Here is a 20,782-nt window from a genome sequence, read left to right as displayed (position 1 = left end):
GCCGGCGGCGGGGGCACCCTCGGCCGCGTCCGCGCCCCGGCCGCCCGAGAAGCAGTCCACGGAGGCTGGGACCCGAGTAGCCTCCTTCCATTTAATGCCCGAGATCCCGGGGACAGAAGCTAGGGCGCTCAGGGAGCAAGGGCGGAGAGGGGGGAGGCCTCAGTGCCACGCGCATCCGGAGGGGACTGTCCCATGAATTCAGAGTGCTTTTCCCTCCGAGACCTCTGTTGTCCCATCCGGGTCAATGCCCACCAACCAGGTAAGTCTCAGAAATACAGGCCAGAGGCGTAGGCTGCTCTGGGCCGTTCCACGGAGCTACTCGCCTTCCCACACTACACCTGGACAGGGCCCTGAGGCTCCTGGCTCGGTCACTGCCCCCGAGACGGATGAATACTGAGCCCATCCTTAATGTGACCTCAGAATTTCCACAGGCCCTCTTTATCTGTTATAGTACAACTGAAGCACTTGCTTCAACCAGCCTCTGATCTGCCGACTTTATTTTTCATGCTAAGCGGGTATAATTTGAAGACTCAGTGCTCCTAAAATTATTAAATTCTGAGTCAAATTCTGGTTCTGTTAAGAACTTTTCTTTTCACAAAGAACAAGAATCCTTCACAACGGCTCTTCTTGTTATTCTTTTAGTTTGGTTCTAGAGATGGGTGACTCAGATTTGACCACTAACCTGGGAAAGAGGAGAGAGAGACTTAAACCATGTCCTGTTTCCAATTACCACTCTGGACTTGGTAAGGAGGAAGTGGCAGTCCAGAGAATACCCAATCCCCTGATGCCCAGACCACTCCAGCAACCTGTGTCAGCTCTGCCTACTGCCCTGAGCAGTATTAAAATCTGGTGTCACAACAATGCTACATCATCAGAAAGTACTAGAATTTGCTAAAGTACTACCCAGAGGTTTCTCTGTCAGTAATGGCCTGGGTGGCCATATAGTGGAAATGCAGTGCTCGGTACTCAGGCTACTTCTTGTGGCGCTCTTTAGAAACATCCACAGCAGCTGTCATTTTAACTTAGAAGGTAAAGGCTGGCCCTTAGCTTGGTGTGCCCCTCCCTCTGAATGCTCAAGGAACAGCCCCTACCTGCTTTTCTAATGGAGCTGTGCTCTGTAGAAGGAGCTGAGCATCAGTCTCCTCCGGGTCCCTGGCCCAGTGACTCTTCGTAAGGCAAAGCTGGACCCCTAGTGGAGGCCCCGCTCCTGACTTGGCCTGTGACCACATTGCTTTTCCTGTGTCCCCTTCAGATTACGGATGGTTAAGCAGGGAATAAATGCTTTCCACTTTCCCAAATATGCTTAGATTTCTAAGCCTATAATCTACCCCTTATAACTATCTGGACCCACCCTGCTACCGGTACCTGCAGATTTCAGTTCTAACTATTCTCAGCTCATGGTGGGCAGTTCCACTTGACTCCATCCTACTTCCCAAACCATGATGGAAGCTCGCGTTGGCCTGGGCCTTTTCCAGCCTGGCCACTCTCATGTCCTCTCTTGCCTTTGTCCAGTCAGCCCTCACCTACTACCTTCAAAAAGAGCTCTTGGCAGAACTATCCCAACCTCCTCACACTTGTCAGAGGTGAAGTCACGTGTGCAGCAGGGCATGAATGGGATGGTGCTGCCAGCATACTGGCTGTTGTGACCGAGGAACCCTAGACGCTGTCCACACGTGTCATGCCCGCTCTGTTTTGAGGAGCCACACCACTCTGCTCACCCAGCCCACCACCACCCTCCTCAAGCTCCCATCACTGCTCCAAATGCGAAGCAAGGAAGAGCAACCATCTGCCCGAAACGGCAGAATCAAGGACCCAGGAGGCAGACCCAGATGAATGATGCACAGCTGTTTTCTTCCCGCTCTTCACCAGAGAACTGCAGGGAAGCGCTCCAGATCCCACCCCCATCCATCAGCCTCTTTATCCTATAGTCTGTCTCTAGCTGCCGGAAGGGCCAGCCCGCTTGGGACATGCGCTGCTGAGCTAGGACTTCCTGGAGCGTTCCCATGCTCTGCATGCCCCCTTCCCAAGGAAGGGAGGTCAGTGCCCCAGTCAGCCAGCCCCCGAAAGGGTTCCAGTAAAGCCAGGCTGAGCCCTGGCTCCTAAGGAAGTATGCTTTGTTCTCTCAGGCATCACAGAGCAGCATCTAGTGGCCCTTCTGGGCAGCACAGATTACATAACTCTAGCCTGCAGCAGGGTTTCAGAGCCAAGGGCCTCAGCCGCCGCTCCCAACGCCATCAGTATCTCATGAACACACAAGGAAGCCCTGGCATCGCGAAGCCTAGTGCCAGGGAGGGCCTCTAAGTGAGGGAGCCAGGCCCAGGCTAGCCCATGGGCCACCCCACCCTCTCAGCTGCAGCTGGATGCAGCTTATCGAGGTCTGGGAAAGGAAGCAGTCCTGCGAAGTCTAGAGCAGCGCTGTCTGAAAAACAGTAATAGTAATGTGAGCCACAAACACAAGCCACAGAGTTAACTCAGTATTTTCTAGCGGCCACACTTAAAAAGTGAAAGAAACAGGTGAATTTTAATAGTATATTTTATGTAACCTAGTAAGTGCACAAAATATTTCAACATATGTAAAAAGGAAGTTGAGCAATGAGTTTTTCATTCTTTTTTCACCTTCTTCAAAGTATTCTGGTTTGTTTACTTTTGCAAGACACCCCAGTTTGAACGAGCCACACTTCAAGGGCTGAAAGGCCGCACGGGGCCTGCAGCCACACACTGGGCAGCACAGGTCTAGAGGAGTCAGCAGACACGCTGAGGGAGGGGAGGGCAGGCTCTGAGCTCCTGGGACTGCCAAGCCTGCTCTGGTCCTGGATCCTTTGGGATATTTTTAAAGCCCTTTATTGAAGCACAACTCCTCCTCAAGTAGAACTATACACAGAGACACCACGTTGAAACATGACAGAGAGTGGCTCGGACTGGAGTTGGCAGCTAGAGCTCACCCCTTCCTCCCCGTGGCCCCAGAGTCCCACAGGAGTCTGAGGAGCAGGATGAAAACCAATGCTTTTGAACAAGATCCAAAAAAACTAAAACTAAACCACAACTGAATGCCAGGATTCTCCAGGCATCTGCCCTTCTGCTAACTGCATGTAACCCTCCCACCGCAATTACCCACAGAGGAAGCACCATCCTTGCTGTGCAGGTGAGGAAACAGGTTCAGAGGATATTACAACCCAAACCCCATGTCCTCACTGGACCACGAGACCTTGGAAAAACAAAGATAACTGAGCCCTTGTGCCCATTTCAGACCTCACAGACCAACCTTCTCACCCAAAGGCCTCCACATGACCCTGGCTCTAAAGGTCTCCCATGGAGCGAATTTGAGACAGCAGAGCTCTGTCCAGTCTCGAGGGCTACACTGACCTGTCTGGACTTGATCAGAAGCCCTCCAGCACTCAAGAAAGGACACTTTTTGAAAAAAAAAAATTGTTTTTATTGGAACTCATCTGAACATCAGATATACCTGGTGTTGGTTAGCAAGAACCGTTTGTACATTTGATATTGATGGTGCCAAAACCAAAACAGTGACTGGACATGATGGGGAAAGATGGTGAGAACAAAAACCTGATTCTGGAGAGGAAAATAAAAGCCAGTCAGATTCAGTGAGGATGCAAAACCTGGTACAACAAAATCCTTTTACAAAATATAAATTTATTACGAAAACCTGGAAGGATAATCTGAGAAAGGGAAAGAAAGATAAAAGGAAGGCAGCAAGAAGGAAGGAGGCAGGAAGGGGAGAGGAAAAAAGAGGGGAGAGAGGAAATGAGAGGAAGAAGAGAATACAGCTGAGCACAACAGAGGCGCAGAAGCTTACCTGCCCAAATGGCATTAAAGCCTTGCTATATAATCTCATCGTAAGACAAAGCATGCGGAAAACAGTGCTCTACCTCCCATCCGTCCCATTTCTAAGAGGTAAATAAAGACGCTCCCTGGGAGGGGGACATGAGGTTGCTCAAAAACCCAACAACGAAAATTAAGAGGAGGAAAAAAAAAACCCACACCCCACAGTCTCATTTCCAACGTTCACTGTTTAAAAAAGGAATAAATCCATCTGACAGCAGGAGAGGAGCGGTGGGACAGGGAGAGAAGCTGAAGGGTTTCAGACAGCCGGACTCCCCTGGGGGCAGAGGAGGAAGGGAGGGAGACATGGGGTGGTCGTCTGGCTGGGGAGGGTGGGGGCGGGAAGGAGGGAGAGACAGAAAAGAGCAGAGGAGGGGGGCAATTAAAACACTGACGTCTAATCTAGTTTACTGTGTTAAAAAGAGCCACATGCACAGCAGGCCCCTGAGGGCCCACACTGCTCCCCGTGTGGCCACGGTGGGCACGAGCTCCCGGCCACGTCCCATTCCTTCCAGGGTTGAGCGGAGCCGTGCAGGCGCTGCTGCTGCTGCTGCAGTGGCGGCGGCGGGACCTTCGGCCAGTCTGCTGGGGCCACTGTTGGGGAAGGGCAGGCGGACAGGCCGTATGGCAGGGGACAGAACACCGAAACGCCTCATTTTCAAATAAAAAAGAAAAGAGCAGTCTATACACAGTTGTTTGTTTTGGTTCGGTACAAACAGAATAAAAAGTCGTTGCTTTGATGGTCAGGCAAACACCCAATTCGGAAGAGGAGGCAAGGTGACGCCCAGCGGGTGGGTTAGGAGCTCCGGTGGCTGGTGGAGCGCCTGGCTTGGCGGCCCTCTCCCGGGAGGCAGAGAGCACAGCTTTAGGTAGTGTAAGCCTTTTTCCTTTTATTTAGAATAACTTTTTTTTTTCTTTTTCTTTTTTTTTAAGCAATTTCCCCACTCCCAAGTCGGGCCAGTAAAGATTACATGAAAACTGGCACACCTATCGGCTGGAATACAGATGCACCAAATGAGGATTTAAAAACTTTCCGAGCGAAAAGTAGAACAGAAAGAAAAAAGAATCTCCTAGCATTTTCCCCAAAGGTTTCACTCTCCCGCCACACACACTCTCCAAAGGACCGCTACAGATCCAACTCTGCAAGAGAAGACAGAGCAGTGTCAATCGGGGAAGCCGCCCGCGAGGCCACCGGGAGGCGTTCAGTCTCAGCAGGCAGAAGACAAGAGCTGCCCGGGCCGGCCCGGCGCCAGCACTCACCTATGTCAGCTTCTTGGCTTTGTTGTAGAGGGAATCCACTACTTTACTCATGTTCTGAATTGTTTCCAGAGCAGCTTCATACGTTTTATCTACTGGGGGTTCATCGAAAATAATCAAGACACCCTCCCCCTGGTCCAAGATCCCTGCAGGAAACACAAGCGAACCCAGGTAAAAGCAAGGATTAGACACACAAGCACTGAAGATGCAGCCCGCTCCCTAGCTGCCTCACTTTCTCCAGAAAGGAGGGGCAATAGTCACCTTCCTGTTCCCTTTGTGCGTGTTTATTATACGCTCTCATCACAGGGATGAGGTGGGCAAGGATCCCAGGGCGTCACCAAGGGGAACAACAGAGCGTCGTCATCCAACATCAACAAGAGCATGATGCCTCCTCACCACTTCATCACCTCCACCAGCACCCTCGCCTGTATGGCTGCTACTCACCATGAAATTTCTTGTCAAGAATCATCTGTGATAATTTCCTTTCCACGTCGGCCTAAAATCAAAGCACATGATTAAGGGGATCAGCTATCTACTGACAGCTAAGTGACACAAAAGTCTTGTATAAAAGGGTCCCAGGGCAAATGGCTTGAAACAGCAACACTGTGGCTCCACTCTGAGCCCACGGCCCCCAGTCCCCACTGAGCAGTAGGTTGGGGAGCTTTGCAATAAGGCCTGGTAGGTGTCAACAGCAGCCCCTCCACCTGCGCCCTTCCCCATCCCCACCCTCCAGACAAGCTCAGGACTCCTTACCTTGGAGAGTTTGATGAGGCTAGATATGTGTTCGATCTAAAAGGAAAGGTAAAAAGACACCAACACAGAAAGTTTTACTTTCGCCTCTAATACTGGGATGAGGGTAGTGCCGTATCTTGGATCCCGGCTGCATGTCATGGCCAGATCCTCTTTAGCCATGCCTGGTCCATCTGCCTTCCCTGCATCATTACAATGACCACACTCCTGTCCCACATGCCCAGAGGAGACAGCATTTACCACACGCACGGTGACTGCAAAAGCGGAGAGGAGGCTGCACCGAAAACAGGCAGGGGCGACCTCACCAGCCTCCACCTGACACCCCCCTCTCCTCAACTCTTGTTCCCAGTCATAAAAATCCCAAGCTCTTAGGGGGTCTCCTGCCTAATCCCAGGCACACCCTTGGTAGCGAGTTCCCATCTGGATGGGTGTGGGAAGGGAGGGGGAGACAGTGAGGAAGCCGAGCCAGAAACCCCCTCCCACCAGAGAAGAGCTGGAGTCCCCAGGAGGTTCTTACCTGTACTCGGGAAAAGGGCTCGATGACTCGGATCAGGTTCTGTTCCAGTAAGTTATCATACAGCTTGGCCAAGTGTGTACTGATGATGGGGTCGTCCCGGAGCTCCGCCCGGTAGTCTGTCAGGGCCTGCCAAGAGAGCAGAGAAGGGCACAGAGGAGAGCTGAAAGCCACGGGCTACTTGCGGCTCCCTACAGAGTGTGCTGGCCCCGTAATTACACGCTCGACCCAAGAGGCCTGGCGGGTTTGCAGAAATGAAGGAGCTGCCATGAAGGCAGAAGACAAGGAACACAAAGAAATGAAAGATGAAGCCTACCCTAGGCACCTTGCTTCTGTCTGAAAGCCTCACACTGACCACTCAAACCATGCAAGCCCCACGAGCAGTTCAGCTTACAAGCTGAATTCACTGCACAAGCAGTTCTCAATGTGTGTTTCACAGAACAAGCACAGCCTCCAAGGCAGTGGGAGCAGGGGAATTCTGATGCTAAATAATGGGAAATGCTAAATTCCACAGCTAGCTCTTAGGGTTTTATAAGGAACATCAGCACAACATAGCTGCAGGTACCAGAAAACAAAGTCCCTTTTTAATTTTGTTAGCCCTAGTGTTTCCCAAATATCTGATCATGGTCTTTTTTTTTAATCCCCCCTGCTAGAAATGTTCCATCCAAATTTGGGGATAAAATAATCTAAACTCTTTGTTTATTCATGTATGTGATCTATTTATCTTTAATAATATTCTTCAGTATCCCGCCTCATTTTAGCTGTGCTTTAACATGTTAAGGGAAGCAAGCAAATCAAGCCAAGTAAGGAAATGAAACTGACAAGAAATCTCAAGGAAGATGATGAACCTTGGGGACAGTCAGAGAGCCACAATGTCTAGTTTCTATTTTTCTTCCTGGATCTAGGTTTGTTTTTATTAAGTTGGTCTTTATACTCAGATTAACAGGAAGCAGACTCAGAAGAGTATAAGTCTCACCCTGCTGCTTAGACAGGTTTTTCTCCCTTTCTAAACCTTCGCAAACATTGAGTGAAAGGCACAGGAGGCTAAGTAAGCCTAGAATTTCATCCTAAGGAAGAGTCTTTCAGCCCAGATGCACACATCACCACTGATGTCCACAGAGGAGATGCAAACCTGGCATTTCTGGAGCTGAAGGAACATCTAAGACCATGTCATATGGTGCCTGTGTCAGACCCTGATGCAAGTTAGCTGTGCGACTCAGGCATTCTCTTTAAATCCCAGCTTCCCCAAGCATAAAATGTAGGTAATAGGTTTGTTGTGAAAAATGAAGTGCAAGACAGATGACAAAACTTTATGAAACTGAAATGTACTGTATATAAATGAGATTTCACAACTCAAGTTTCACTGTACAAAAGCTTAACTACTTCTTGGGGGTGGGGAAAAGAGTTCTTAATTTTGGGTTCCTTAATGTTTACTTGTTTATTTTAGCTGCACTGGGTCTTTGTAATGGCACAGATCTAGTCCCCTGACCAGGGATGAACCCGGGCCCCTGGACCCCCTGCACTGGGAGTCTTGGCCACTGGACCACCAAGGAAGTCTCTACTTCTTGGTTTTGATCCTGTACTATACTTACGATGTAACCATGGGGGAAAACTGGGTGAATGGGACATGGGGTCACCCTGTACTATCTTTACAACTTCTTGTGAAACTGTAAGCATTTAAAGATGAAAAAAAAAATTTTAAGTACTTAAATGGCCCTCCCCTCCACCTGGTTCCCTAGCAACCCAATACCATGCTTACCTTTTCAAAATCTGCCAGTGATCTGTTCTTGCTCGCCTGAGCCACACATTTTAATGCTTCTGTCTAAGAATAAAGAGAAGAAGAGTGACAGTGATCTATTCCGCACACTCACATCTCCACAAGTCATAAGAAACGTGATTCATCCACACAACTCCTGGCTATCAGGAAGAACCTGCCCCATGACTCTTCTTCTTCAGAGGCCTGGGAAGAAAAGCCAGAGGAATGGAGTACCACTGTGTGCCAGTTTCCCTCCAAAAGCGGAAGCGATGTGAAGATACTAGGAAGTACAAAGTTTTCCCAAAAGAAAGGCTTTGATAAAGCGTTCTCCAAAGATGAGAAGCTAAAAGGGAAAATGGCCAGAGAGGTGTGAATTCTTTCCCCTCCTCCAAGACTCCCTACCCTTACCTACACCCCTGGATGCCTTCCTGCCCTGAGACTTGATCACACCTCGTGCTTTATCAAAACTCACTCTGCTGGGTTTGGTGCAGGACATAAGCCAAGATTTACTTGCATTGGAATTGAGGCATCAAAACTCTACATATTACACTGAATGTTAAAACCCCAGAGTGATGAAGGTATAATTAACGGTTGAGGGGCAACCTCTAATCTGGTTATACAAGACACCTGACCAAGCTAGTAAGTCTGCACTCAGCAAGAAATCTGCAACATTCATCATCTGAGAGGTGGGCCTGACTCCTGCTTGAAAGCTGTCATCAAGGTACAAAGAACAAGAAGGAGCTCCTCTGGTACCAGCCTCTGTACTTAAACAAGGATGGTAGTGTCTTCTACAGCAGACTTTAAAAATGATGCAAAACTCATCACTAGTAGAGTCTGTTCCAGCATCTGTCCTACAGACTGAAAAATGATGCGAACAGCCTGAAACTCAGAGCTAGATAACCCAAGCTCAAAGTCTGACTTCACCAGTACTAGCTACTTGCCCTTGTGCTCTGGACACTTCACCTCTCTTGGCCCACCTCATTAACTCTAATTCTAGATATGACAGTGAGTCTTTCATTACAGTAATAACCAATATCCTTTTGGTCAAAACGAGGGGCTGATATGAAACTTCTTCTGATGAAAAGTCAATTAGGGCCATTTGTACAGATGGAAGCTATCGTCTGCAGTGGACATTCCATCAAAGATACAGTGAGATGGCCAATGTTTCTGTAGACACAACTGCACTCAAAACCTAGAAAGATTACTCTTACTTCCTAGTGATAATCAAGCAAAATACAAAGAAGTGATGATGCACACATCTGGGACATCACCTTTACACAGAGCACTCTTACCTGCTCAGGCATAAAAGGCATCTCACACAGGGCTACCAACCACCGAAGGTCTCTTCGTGACCACACCCAAACTCAGGAAATGAGTGGGAAGGTATGATGGACGTGAGAAGCCCTCAAGTGAGCCATCAATCCTAGTTTCTGCACCAGGTAATCCAACCTCTCTGAAGGACATGTGCACCAGACCTTACCCGGCTCCACTGTCTTAAAGAATATTATTCCATACATTAAATTTTCAAGCCAAGCTCATAGGAGATATACTTTCTGGTTGAAGCCAAATGCAACCTAACCCACTATAAATGTTACAGTTCAATTCTGAGTTAAGTTCCTCAAACCACCTGATACCCACAAGAGCACCAAACACTGACTTTTCGGGCCCAGAACTAACAGTACAGGAATTACACTAAAGGAGCTTGATAAACATAAGCGAGGGAGGGCAGAATGAAAAGTAGAATGGCGACCTGAAGAGCACGATATCAGTGAACACCGTGACTGACCACACACTGCCTCAGAGTGAGCAGAGATCAAAATTGCAGTCAAGGCATCCCCTACCTGCCTCCCTGCATACCGAAGTGCAAGCTTCCCGCTCACCAAAGCCTGGACATCTTCTGGGCTAGAAAAAAAAGAGAGACTTGGTCAATTGCTCTAGGATGCTATGTTTCTATGTTTAGGCAAATTTCTTCTTCTGTGAAAAGACTCCACCCACAGAAGTAATCAGCCCCCACCCGTAAATCCATACGCTCCTCACACCACTGGAGCCAGGCTTTCTCCACTCTGGGCTCACTGCTGAAAAGCAGAAAAACTGAACTTAAAGAAGAAAGCCACAGTGGGACTTCTCTGGCAGTCCAATAATTAGGACTTGGAGTCCTAATTTCATTGCTGTGGCCCCAGGTTCAACCCCTGGTTGGGGAAATATCCCACAAGCTGTACAGCGTGGCCAAAAAAAAAAAAAGGCTATGCAAAATGACTTTATAGATCAAATCCCAGTATAACAGATCTTATAAAAACACAAGCTCTGTTTAATCCCAAGATCCAAAAAAGAATCCCAGTCAGTACCTCATGCATTCCCAAAAAAGAAACATGGAAAAATTCTGTGGAATTCTTTATAAAACATGGAGACATCGAGCTGCCCACACTCGCCGCTGTCACCCTTTTTCAAGCCTTTCCCTAACCTCTCCTCTAACCCCCATTCCGGGAGGCCTAGTGGCTGGTGCTGGTCTATACGCCATTTCCTGGCCCTCTGCCCAGTGCTCAGCAACTCTCTGGACAGAACTGCACGCTGAGGAGAACGTTCCAAGGGGCTGGGAAGGATATTTCTCAAATCTGTCTCCTCAGTTCTAAAAGACTAGGAAGGAAGAGTGCTCTAGATTAGCTTTGATCCTCCCACTCCACCTTAGGCACCCCACAAGGTGGCAGCCACTGCTTCTGTAACTGGCCAATCTCCCTGCCCAAGCTATCCTGACATGGCAGAAAATCTTAGACCAAGGACCTGAGAGCTCATACCCCCAAGTTAACGTGCACCTACGTGTTGAGCATGATTTTGCACAGCAACATGTACTTCAGAGATGTGATGGCCTTGGGGCTATCGATGGAATCATAACCCTCAAAAGCCTCATAGAAATATGAGTATGCAGTTTTCCAATCCTTCTCCTCTGCTGCATGGATGATACCTGGACATTGAAAAGAAAAGGGTAAGAACCATATGAAGTAACAAAACCATAAAATATCACAGCTGGGAGGGGCCTCAAAAATCTATCCCAACCTCATCTACTTATTGATGTGGTCAGGGAAGAATAAAAGACCTGCCCAAAGTCACTGCCATCTAGTGGCAAAGCTGAGATTAGAGCCCAGGTCTTTGAACTCCCAGTTCAATCATCTACCAATATTAATCCCAAACGAGTTAGAGACCCAACTAAAGGGGATGCTAAAAGCCACATATGGTCCTCATGCGTCTCGTCACCACAGCAGTCCCACTATCCTTTGGAACCACTAGACAAGGCCATGCTCACTCTCCATGACACTATCTTCACAAGTCAGAAAGGCGACCCAAACATCTCTCCCTGCTCTGCCCAAATTACTGGCTTTAATAACATCAACCATTTCTTTCTGATAACTTTTCTAAGCTTGACATTTTTAAGTAGCTTTCATGAGATGGGAAAAAAAAAAACCCAACCTCTTATATAGTCTCATTCCAGATACTGGTCATTTACAATTTTATAGATATACTTTTGCTGTGATGCAGTCAATACATGAATTTCACATAATGCCAAATTCATGAACTTAACTGTACACACTTAAGCAGTATTTCTTTAGGGTAATATGCTACATACTTTATCTAACCAATTCTCTGCTGTTTAGAAGCCGAGTTGCTCCCAATAAGCCTAACTTTGACTGAATCTGCAATTATTACCAACCTATGCTATCACTTGGGATGACATGAAAAATAGTACTTTCTAGCTTGAAAGGCATCTAAGCCTAAGATTCTCTATATCAGTTCTAACCCTGCCTCAGCCCCATCCATGTGTCCACCTCAGGACTTCCCAATTTTTTCACAGCAAGGTACAGAAGAAAGTACTCAGTATTCTGGAGTAAAAGGATGAAAATGCTCATACATGACCCCAGGGGATCCATGTTTCAGACCTACCTGTCATATGCCTGTGTGCCTGGCACACCAGTTGGGAACTTCTACTTGATAACCACTACTGAGTGGTATGTGCCATACCCAGGGCTTTTACTTTACCCAGAAAGCCTCCCGTTCAGCAGCCATAGGAATCAGACCCTTATACTTAACTACAGAGGCCTGGGGACTTCCCTGGTGGCTCAGACAGTAAAGACTCTGCTTGCAATGAGGGAGACCAAGGTTCGATCCCTTGATTGGGAAGATCCCGTGGAGGAGGGCATGGCAACCCTCTCCAGTATTCTTGCCTGGAGAATCCCCATGGACAGAGGAGCCTGGCTAGAAACAGTCCATGGGGTTGCAAACAGATACGACTGAGCAACTGAGCACACAGAGGCCTGAAGAAAACCCACCCTCCTCTGTAGCCAAGGAGACTTCCTCAAAAATATCCAACAAACTATTATTAACACTGCCAAATTCAATGAGACAAATGCCCATTTTTCCTTTCCTCCCCGTCTAAAGCTAGAATAGACCAGACGAAAAATAAGACTGGTATTAAAAAAAAAAAAAGTAAAATAAGGCCCAAGAACTGGTATACTGCATTCTCAAACACATTAGCAAATGTAGACCACATGAGGACTATAACCATCGCAACTGGCGTAGGACATTAAAAAAAAAACAAAAACAAAAAAACACTAGCCTGTTACTCATTCAACACCAATATTAACAAGGGCCCACCATATGCCAAGCACTGATATAGCTATTATAGAGGAAATAAAAATATGAATAAGGTGCTGAAGCAGCTCACAGTCTCACAGCAGTCATCAAGACAGAAGGAGATTAGTATCGTAATACACACCAAAGAATATACAATTCACAAGGAAGTCCAAAGTGAAGAAGGCACTCATGAGGGTTTATAAAGGAAACATGCAAGCTGGATCTAGAAGGATGCACAGGACTTTGTCAAGGGGACAAGACGGAAAGGGGAATTCCAAGCAGAGAATATACAAGAGCAGGAACACAGGAAGTCATTTGGTGACTAGGACTGAAACCATAGATAAGCGTGAAAAGAGTGCCTTCCTTTAGAATGCACAGTTAAAGAGGGTAATGCAGTCACTGGATTTACACGATCAGATGTGTGTTTCCAAAAAAATGAGACCAGTAAGCAAGACGGATTGGGAAGTGACAGGGACGTTTAGGGCAGTGAAAAGACCATGCCAGCGGTCCATTGGCATTCATGAGAGCAGTGACTGCAGAGACGGAAAAGAACAGGCAGGTGTGGAGACAGACTCAACCTCATCTGGTGACTGACTGCATATGAAGGGTGAAGAAGAGGAAGGGAATCCAAATCACTCCAAAGAGAACAGCCTGAACACCTGAGTCAGTAATTATACCACTAATGAAAATAGGAAATGCAGAATAGAATAGTTTGAGGGGAAGAGTTAAATAATAATTTTGGTTTTTGATGTGCTGAGATTCAGATCTACAGAACATTTAGGTATGGAATTCAGGACAGAGAAGCTACCAGAAATCTAGATGAGGAGACCATTTGTGTGTTACGTAGTAACTAAAGCCACGGGAGAGTATGAGATGAGACAGGAAAAAGGGAGACCAGGAAGAGAAAAGAACTAAGAAAACAACACTGAGGAACACCCACACTTGAGAGACAACAGGGGGAAGAGTGCCTGAGGACAATGACTCAAGGAGGAGACCCGAGAAGACACTGCTGTCAAAGAAGGCTGGACTGCTCAACAGTGTCCAACCTCCAAGAAAGTCAGAGATTACAGGGGAGTAACTGTCTTGAAACGAATCAAAAGACACCAAAGTAATGATACTCTTCCAGCTTTTCCAATAAGCTTGACAGAAAAGGAGAACACAGCAATTTTAAAAGGACAGAGGACTGTGATTTTTCAGCTGGGGTAGTTCAAAGACTGAGAGGAAGATCCAAGTGGACTTGGAAAACTGAAAACTTTTATAAAGGCAGGTAGAAGGATCACACTTGATAACAGGTAAAAACAGTGATACAAATTCTAGGGAGGAAAGAGAAATAAAGGAAGCACACATAAAAATGGCCTCATCTGCTCTGAGAAATATGATGCAAGGTCATCTCCTGACCATGAAAAAAGAACATGATGAAGAGCAGTGGCTTAAAGAAAGTGCCAATTTTGGTCAAAGCAAGGTCCTGTGAGAAGAGCTTACATTCATCAGCTCATTTACTCCTCACCACCATCCTGTAAGGAGGTACAATTATCATCACCATTTTTCAGATGAACTAAAGATAAATTAAGTAACTTGCCCAATCACACAGCTAGAAATTCGCAAAACTAAAATTTCAACCTAGAAAAGCCATTTTCTAGAGCTTCTGCTGGTCACCTGAATGACAAAACATGCCAAATGACATTTACAATACCTGAGAGGCAAGCATGGCAGCTGTTATCTCCCTCTTACAGTTTTATATGGAAACAAAGATTGCAAAGAGGTAACATCAGGGCTTAAACTAGTCCTCTGCCTCCAATCCCAACACCCTCCAACAATGGTAATAAATCATAACTAATAAAAGCTGCTGACTGCAAGTATCCTCCTGCCACTGCATGGCCTCCCAGCCCAGTTCCCACACTTCTTAAGAAGGCAATTCACTACACTCTCCTGTAGGGGTGGGGGTTGGGGGTGGGGTCCTTTCCTCAGCCTTGATATGAGGTCCTTTAGAAAAGCCTAGCATGCTCTACAAAGGTCTCCAACTGTCAAAAGACTTGGGTTAGTCCAGTCCTGGAAAGGAGTGCTACCATCCTGAGTAACTGACAAAGATGGAAGAGAAGGAAGAGCTTTTTAAAACCTAAGTGAGACCTCTCTAGGATGCTGGTGCCAACAATCAGGTTGCCTGTTCAACCACAGATAAGCAGGTTCTTAGTATTATTTAGGCAGTTCATAGCAAGTGAAGAGGAGGCGGGCAGCTAGTTAGAGGGGTAACCTTCCAACTGGTTTCCCTGAGGAAGCCTAAGCCAAAACAGCCAATTTTATTCTTCAGCCCCAACTCCAGATTCCTTCCACCTGTGAGGTAAGATGAGCTTTAAGAAAACATCACATGAGTTTCTAAGGGTGTTACCTGACTGCATATCCAAGGTGGCCTGCAATTTAGGGGGGCAGTAAATGGCATTTGCTGTGGTTCGAGCAGAGGTTAAGGCAGCTCGGGCTTTTGGCAGGTTGCTCAGGGCATGGTAGGTTTTGCTTTCTAAAAGCTGTACTTCCACCAAAAGGGCTTTGTCATCCATCTTTTTCAACTCTCGAAGCAACTGAGAACCTAGAGAAAGAAAATACAGATACCTCTTGTTAGCTATAATCTTAATACTTTAATACCGGACTATTTCCCTCTCTCACCCTTATAAGAACACTCAGGATAAAGAAACCTGCCTGAACTCAAAACGAGGTTATCTATTCACAAGATTTACATTTTCTGCTAAGGTGTTGTCTTCCAAAAGAGAAACACAGATCTCTTTGAAAGCTTTCTGCATACAAAAGACATTACAGCCAAGAATGTGATGAGCTTACTCCTAAGATTCAAATAAAAGTGGGAATCCCCACCCAGAAAATGCTGAAATTACTTATCCAGTTCAGACAGGCACTTGATCGCACTCTATTCCTATCCAATAATCCTGAAACTGCATAAGAAATATGAGGCACTAGGGTTGGTGGGGAAAGCAAAGAGATTAGGATATACTAACGTTCTGCAAACACCCCTTCTTCCCCAGGCTCAACATCATTAATTTAGTCATTAAGGAAATATAAATCAAAACCAATATGAGATACTACTCCACACGCACTAAGATGGCTAAAGTTAAAAACACAGACAATATCAACAAGTGTTGGTGAGGATGTGGAGAAACTGGAACTCTCCTCATACACTGCTGGTGAGAATGTACAATGGTGTGGCCACTTTAAAAAGCAGTTTGGCTGTTCCTCAAAAGCTAAAGAGAGTCACTATATGCCAGGAATTCTACTCCTGGGTATATACCCGAAAGAAAACCATGTCCACATAAAACCTGTTTATAGCAGCATTCATAATAGCCAAAAAGTGGAAACAATCTCAGTGTCCATCAACCTGATGAAGGGATAATATGATACAATGGAGTATTACTTAGCAATAAAAAGGAATGAAGCATTGCCATATGCTACAACATGGATGAACACTGAGAACATGCTGGAGAAAGAAGCCACTCACAAAGGCCACACACTGCGTGGCTCCATTATGTGCAGTGTCCAGAACAGGCAAGTCTACAGAGGCAAAACTAGTTAGTGATTGCCTTGGGATGATGGGCACACAGAGGATGAATGGGGGGTTAACAGGAAGTGACAGCTGATGGATACAAGGTTACTTTCTAGGGTGATGAAAATGTTCTGAAATCAGATAGTGGTGACAATTGCACTTTGTGAACAGACTAAAAATCACTGGCTGTACACTTTTAAAGGGTGCATTTTATGGTCTGTGAATTATATCTCTATTAAAGCAGTTTTCTTTTTTTTTAATGCTACTTGTTAGAACCATATGAAAATAGCACTTCTGCAGGATAAGAATTACATACTGGCAATTTTTCAACTTAATAGATCACGAAAGTCATGTCCTTCCACCTGGAGAAAATAGTCCAGCTATATCCATTAATTTTTTAAAAAGCAGCAGGCAAAGATTTTAGGGTGCTTAGCAGCAGCAGCAGCAAAGGCCAAAAGAAGCCTTTAGCTGGCCCACTTTAGGTTTCCTGTATGTATTTACATCCAGTTAACTTTTTGATCTTTAAAACTGATTTTAATGATAATTATAAACAGATATAGTAAATGTAACGGTCAATAAATACTTGCAGTTTCACCCTTTTGTTTTCTAATGTTGATAGTTTCTTAGAACTTCTAAATGCCATTTTTCCATGACAGATTCAGTAATTATAAGCCACTTTAAATCTTCTAAGATATAGGCAGAATATAAATTATTAATACATAACTAATAAGAGTACCCAGGTTCAGAATACATTCATTTAGCCAGCTAAGATGGAGAAGGAGATGGCAACCTGCTCCAGTATTCTTGCCTGGAGAATTCCATGGACAGACGAGCCTGGTGGGCTACAGTCCATGGGGTCGCAAAGAATCGGATATGACTGAGCACGCACGCACACACACATACACAGAGCCAGCTAAGACACTTCACTAGCTTCCACCAGCTTACTTACCCAAATGCAATGCTTCCTGGTACCTCTTGGTATCAAAGTACAAAGACACCAGTCTTGCCTAGGAAAGAGAAAAGGCATTGACTGATGGAAAGGGGAGAAAAAAAGCCAAAGAAAGAAATCAAAGATTGACAGTCACAGAACTGTTACTGCTGAATATTCAAGTCCTGATGATAGCATCAAATTCAGCCTAAAAAAAAAATCATCTAGCCCATGATATTATCTCCTATTATAGCCAATGACTAAACCATGCTGCTGCTTACTTTTCTGAGCCAAGCAGCAGGTCTGTATCAAAGCCTCAACCAGAGCAATTCTCATGAGCAGGTCTACTACCCATCATTATGGGTGCACAGAATACAAAGCTGCTGAAAATACTTTTGATCAGGATGGTGTTATTTATAATCACAGTCTGTCAAACGTCTAGAGACCTGAGATCAATACCAACACAGGCACATACCTCCAAAGCTTGGCGTAAGAAAGTTCTCTTCTCTGATTTGGCCCACTCGATGCACTCTAAACACAACTCGACCTGCAACAGGGAGAGACAGTATATGCAACATTATGTCCTCACGTTCTTCCCACAAGCCTTGCTCGGGAGAACAGCTGTCATTTCCTCCTTATGCATTACTATCCATGTTTACTGTCTCAGGAGCATGCCTTGATCATAGTATCTCAAGATGTATGCTGCTGCTGCTGCTGCTAAGCCGCTTCAGTCATGTCCGACTCTGTGTGACCCCATAGACAGCAGCCCACCAGGTTCCCCCATCCCTGGGATTCTCCAGGCAAGAATACTGGAGTGGGTTGCCATTTCCTTCCCCAATGCATGAAAGTGAAAAGTGAAAGTGAAGTCGCTCAGTCGTGTCCGACTCTTTACAACCCCATGGACTGTAACCTACCAGGCTCCTCCGCCCATGGGATTTTCCAGGCAAGAGTACTGGAGTGGGGTGCCATTGCCTTCTCCGCTCAATATGTATAGCATACTGGAAAATCAACTTGGCTTTTTACACACAGAGTATATTTGTGCTTAGACTGTTCCTTTGGAAAAGAGCTTTGTCTTCAAGATTCCTCATCTACCTTCTCAGGAGGGACCCAGACTACATATGCAGTCCTGGAATGTAGAGTTAGTTCTATAATGGCTGAGACATTTTTAAAGCAGAAATTTTTCCCTGAATAGTAACAATAATGTGTTCATATGACTATATCAGTCATAAAGGGGAGAAATTCTCAGTCTAGGCACAAGTGTCTTACTCTTCCAACGGCTGCTTTTAAGATTCAAAAGGCCCAGCTGACTCTTCCCTTCCAGAGTTTACAAAGCGCAAGTAACAATTCTCATCACAGTACAGCAAACTTAGCTTGTATGAAAGTGAGTAAAAAGAAATTAAAATTAGCCTAACACTTAAAGGGGCTTTTTAAACTTTCTATAAAAGAACTCTGAACTCCCAGTTCTACCTGCTACCCAAGCAGTAATGTCCCATGCAAAGTAACTATCTTAAGTGTTCTAGGCCAGGTGGTCTACATGCCATCAGGTATCCTTGCCACAGGAGTTCTGACAAGTACATATTAAGTGCTGCAGATCATCTATCACTTCTGTTACTGCAAGTTTATATTAAGATTCACAATCAGAGCATAAGATAAAAAGAAACTGAGCTTTCCAGAAAACTAACTGGTAAAATAAAGCTCAGTAGATAAGTGAATGCCTTTACATGGTATTTGGAAGATTCATCAGCAAGTCAATGAAAACTTTATAACTCACCGGAGGGGGCCCCCTAGTGGCTACTCAATCCCCAACTCTAAACTCAACCACCCTCATGAATTCCACAAAACCTGAAATAAAAGCAGGCCAATCACAATTTCAGTTTTGAGTTATGTTCTAAAAGACCAAAATCAAAGTAAGATTTCTGTTCATACATGAATGGAACTGAAAATATTTTGCTGAATATTTTTAGCAACAAGAATAAAAGTCTTTAGTCCTCCGTGTTTTGGGGGACTAAGAAACGCTTACCAACAGTTTTACCCAGCAAGTTTAACAATGCTGAAATGAATGCCTAGGCTCCTGATTCAGTAGTCTGGAATAAAAGGTTGGCCTCTCTGATGTACACCCCTAGTTAAGAAACACTGAGTTCTACCCTAGCATCTTACCTGTCCCCATTTCCCTGACAGTCCAGATGTTAAGTGACCCACCAAAGGTCATGATCAGCCACTGGGACCAGAACTTGACCCAACCTTAACTCACACTTAATAAATTCAGGTCAATAGAGACATTTTTCCTACAGTAGAGAATTTTTACATGAACGATCAGTTTTCAGTTACAGGGTACATGATTTGCAATATCTAGAATTATAATTGGTGAAACCAGCACATCAGTTCTCAGAAAAAAAATTTAAAGGCCACTCACTGCCCTTTTGTTTGAGAGGCTTTGTGCTTTGTTAATGCTAACAATGACAGATAAAGGGGATAGATAATAATACACAAGAAGTCCATGCTTCTGGAGGAAGCCCTTACTTGAGTACAAAAGCTTAAAACAGTCAAATTAGATATTAATGTTTTTAAGCTTTAAATAAATAACACTAAACCATTTTTATATGCTTTTATTCACTAAATTCCTAAGGGAAAAAAAAGTTAACTACCGTTTTAAGTGTGAAATTCTCTGGCACGAACTCCCCTTTTCCATTAAAATAATTATTTAATTCAACAGGATTTTTTGATGTAAGCTTTCTTAAAACGTGCTACTGTGCTTCAGTTGGATAGACTATACCAAAAAATGGCCTCCCAAAGAACTGCCTAGACATACCTGGAAGGTAAAATCAATTCTGGAATTTGAGCTCACTCTTTGGTTAAGGATCTGGTTCAGTCTTCTTTCTCCCCTCTTCACCCTAAATCTCTACTCCCCTTCTCCTTGCCAACCATCCCAATCCTCAGTCACCCACCCCACCCATACAGCCTCACATCCTAGGCAACTGACCAGAACCTAACCTGAATCACATCAGCTTCTGGAACACAGCAAGCTGAAGACCATGCTATAGCTCTATCTGACTTATGGTGAGTCACCAAATACAAAAAGGCAAGGAAAATCCCCTCCCCATACTCTTCCTGTTAAACTCCCCAACACTTCTAGATCTCTTCAGTTTAGTCGCTCAGTTGTGTCCGACTCTTTGCGACCCCATGAATCACAGCACGCCAGGCCTCCCTGTCCATCACGAACTCCCGGAGTTTACCCAAACTTAGAGTCAGTGATGCCATCCAGCCATCTCATCCTCTGTTGTCCCCTTCTCCTCCTGCCCCCAATCCCTCCCAGCATCAGGGTCTTTTCCACTGAGTCAACTCTTCGCATGAGGTGGCCAAAGTATTGGAGTCTCAGCTTCAGTATCAGTCCTGCCAGTGAACACCCAGGACTGATCTCCTTTAGGATGGACTGGTTGGATCTCCTTGCAGTCCAAGGGACTTTCAAGAGTCTTCTCCAACACCACAGTTCAAAAGCATCAATTCTTCGGTGCTCAGCCTTCTTCACAGTCCAACTCTCACATCCATACATGACCACTGGAAAAACCCTGA

At 45.4% G+C, this 20,782-nt stretch overlaps 1 protein-coding gene across 1 annotated transcript in view; it reads right to left on the bottom strand.

Moving 5' to 3' along the window:
• Positions 1-3,409: 3,409 nt before the first annotated feature.
• Positions 3,410-20,782, bottom strand: part of PSMD11 (proteasome (prosome, macropain) 26S subunit, non-ATPase, 11) — a 29,238-nt gene continuing 11,865 nt past the window's right edge. Inside the window, exons 4-14 of the mRNA XM_010861480.1 lie at positions 17,688-17,759; positions 17,234-17,291; positions 15,127-15,321; positions 10,932-11,076; positions 9,959-10,019; positions 8,121-8,183; positions 6,365-6,490; positions 5,851-5,886; positions 5,542-5,593; positions 5,101-5,243; positions 3,410-4,980 (exon numbers count right to left, since the gene is read on the bottom strand). Coding sequence (XP_010859782.1) covers positions 5,101-5,243; positions 5,542-5,593; positions 5,851-5,886; positions 6,365-6,490; positions 8,121-8,183; positions 9,959-10,019; positions 10,932-11,076; positions 15,127-15,321; positions 17,234-17,291; positions 17,688-17,759 — 951 coding nt within the window. The 3' untranslated portion in view covers positions 3,410-4,980. The remainder of the gene's footprint in view (positions 4,981-5,100; positions 5,244-5,541; positions 5,594-5,850; positions 5,887-6,364; positions 6,491-8,120; positions 8,184-9,958; positions 10,020-10,931; positions 11,077-15,126; positions 15,322-17,233; positions 17,292-17,687; positions 17,760-20,782) is intronic.

This window comes from Bison bison, unplaced genomic scaffold (genome assembly GCF_000754665.1).
Source record: "Bison bison bison isolate TAMUID 2011002044 unplaced genomic scaffold, Bison_UMD1.0 scf7180017864472, whole genome shotgun sequence".
In the NCBI taxonomy this organism is placed as follows: domain Eukaryota; kingdom Metazoa; phylum Chordata; class Mammalia; order Artiodactyla; family Bovidae; genus Bison; species Bison bison.
Note: the sequence above shows the minus strand (reverse complement) of the source record. Positions and strands in the feature narration are given on the sequence as shown.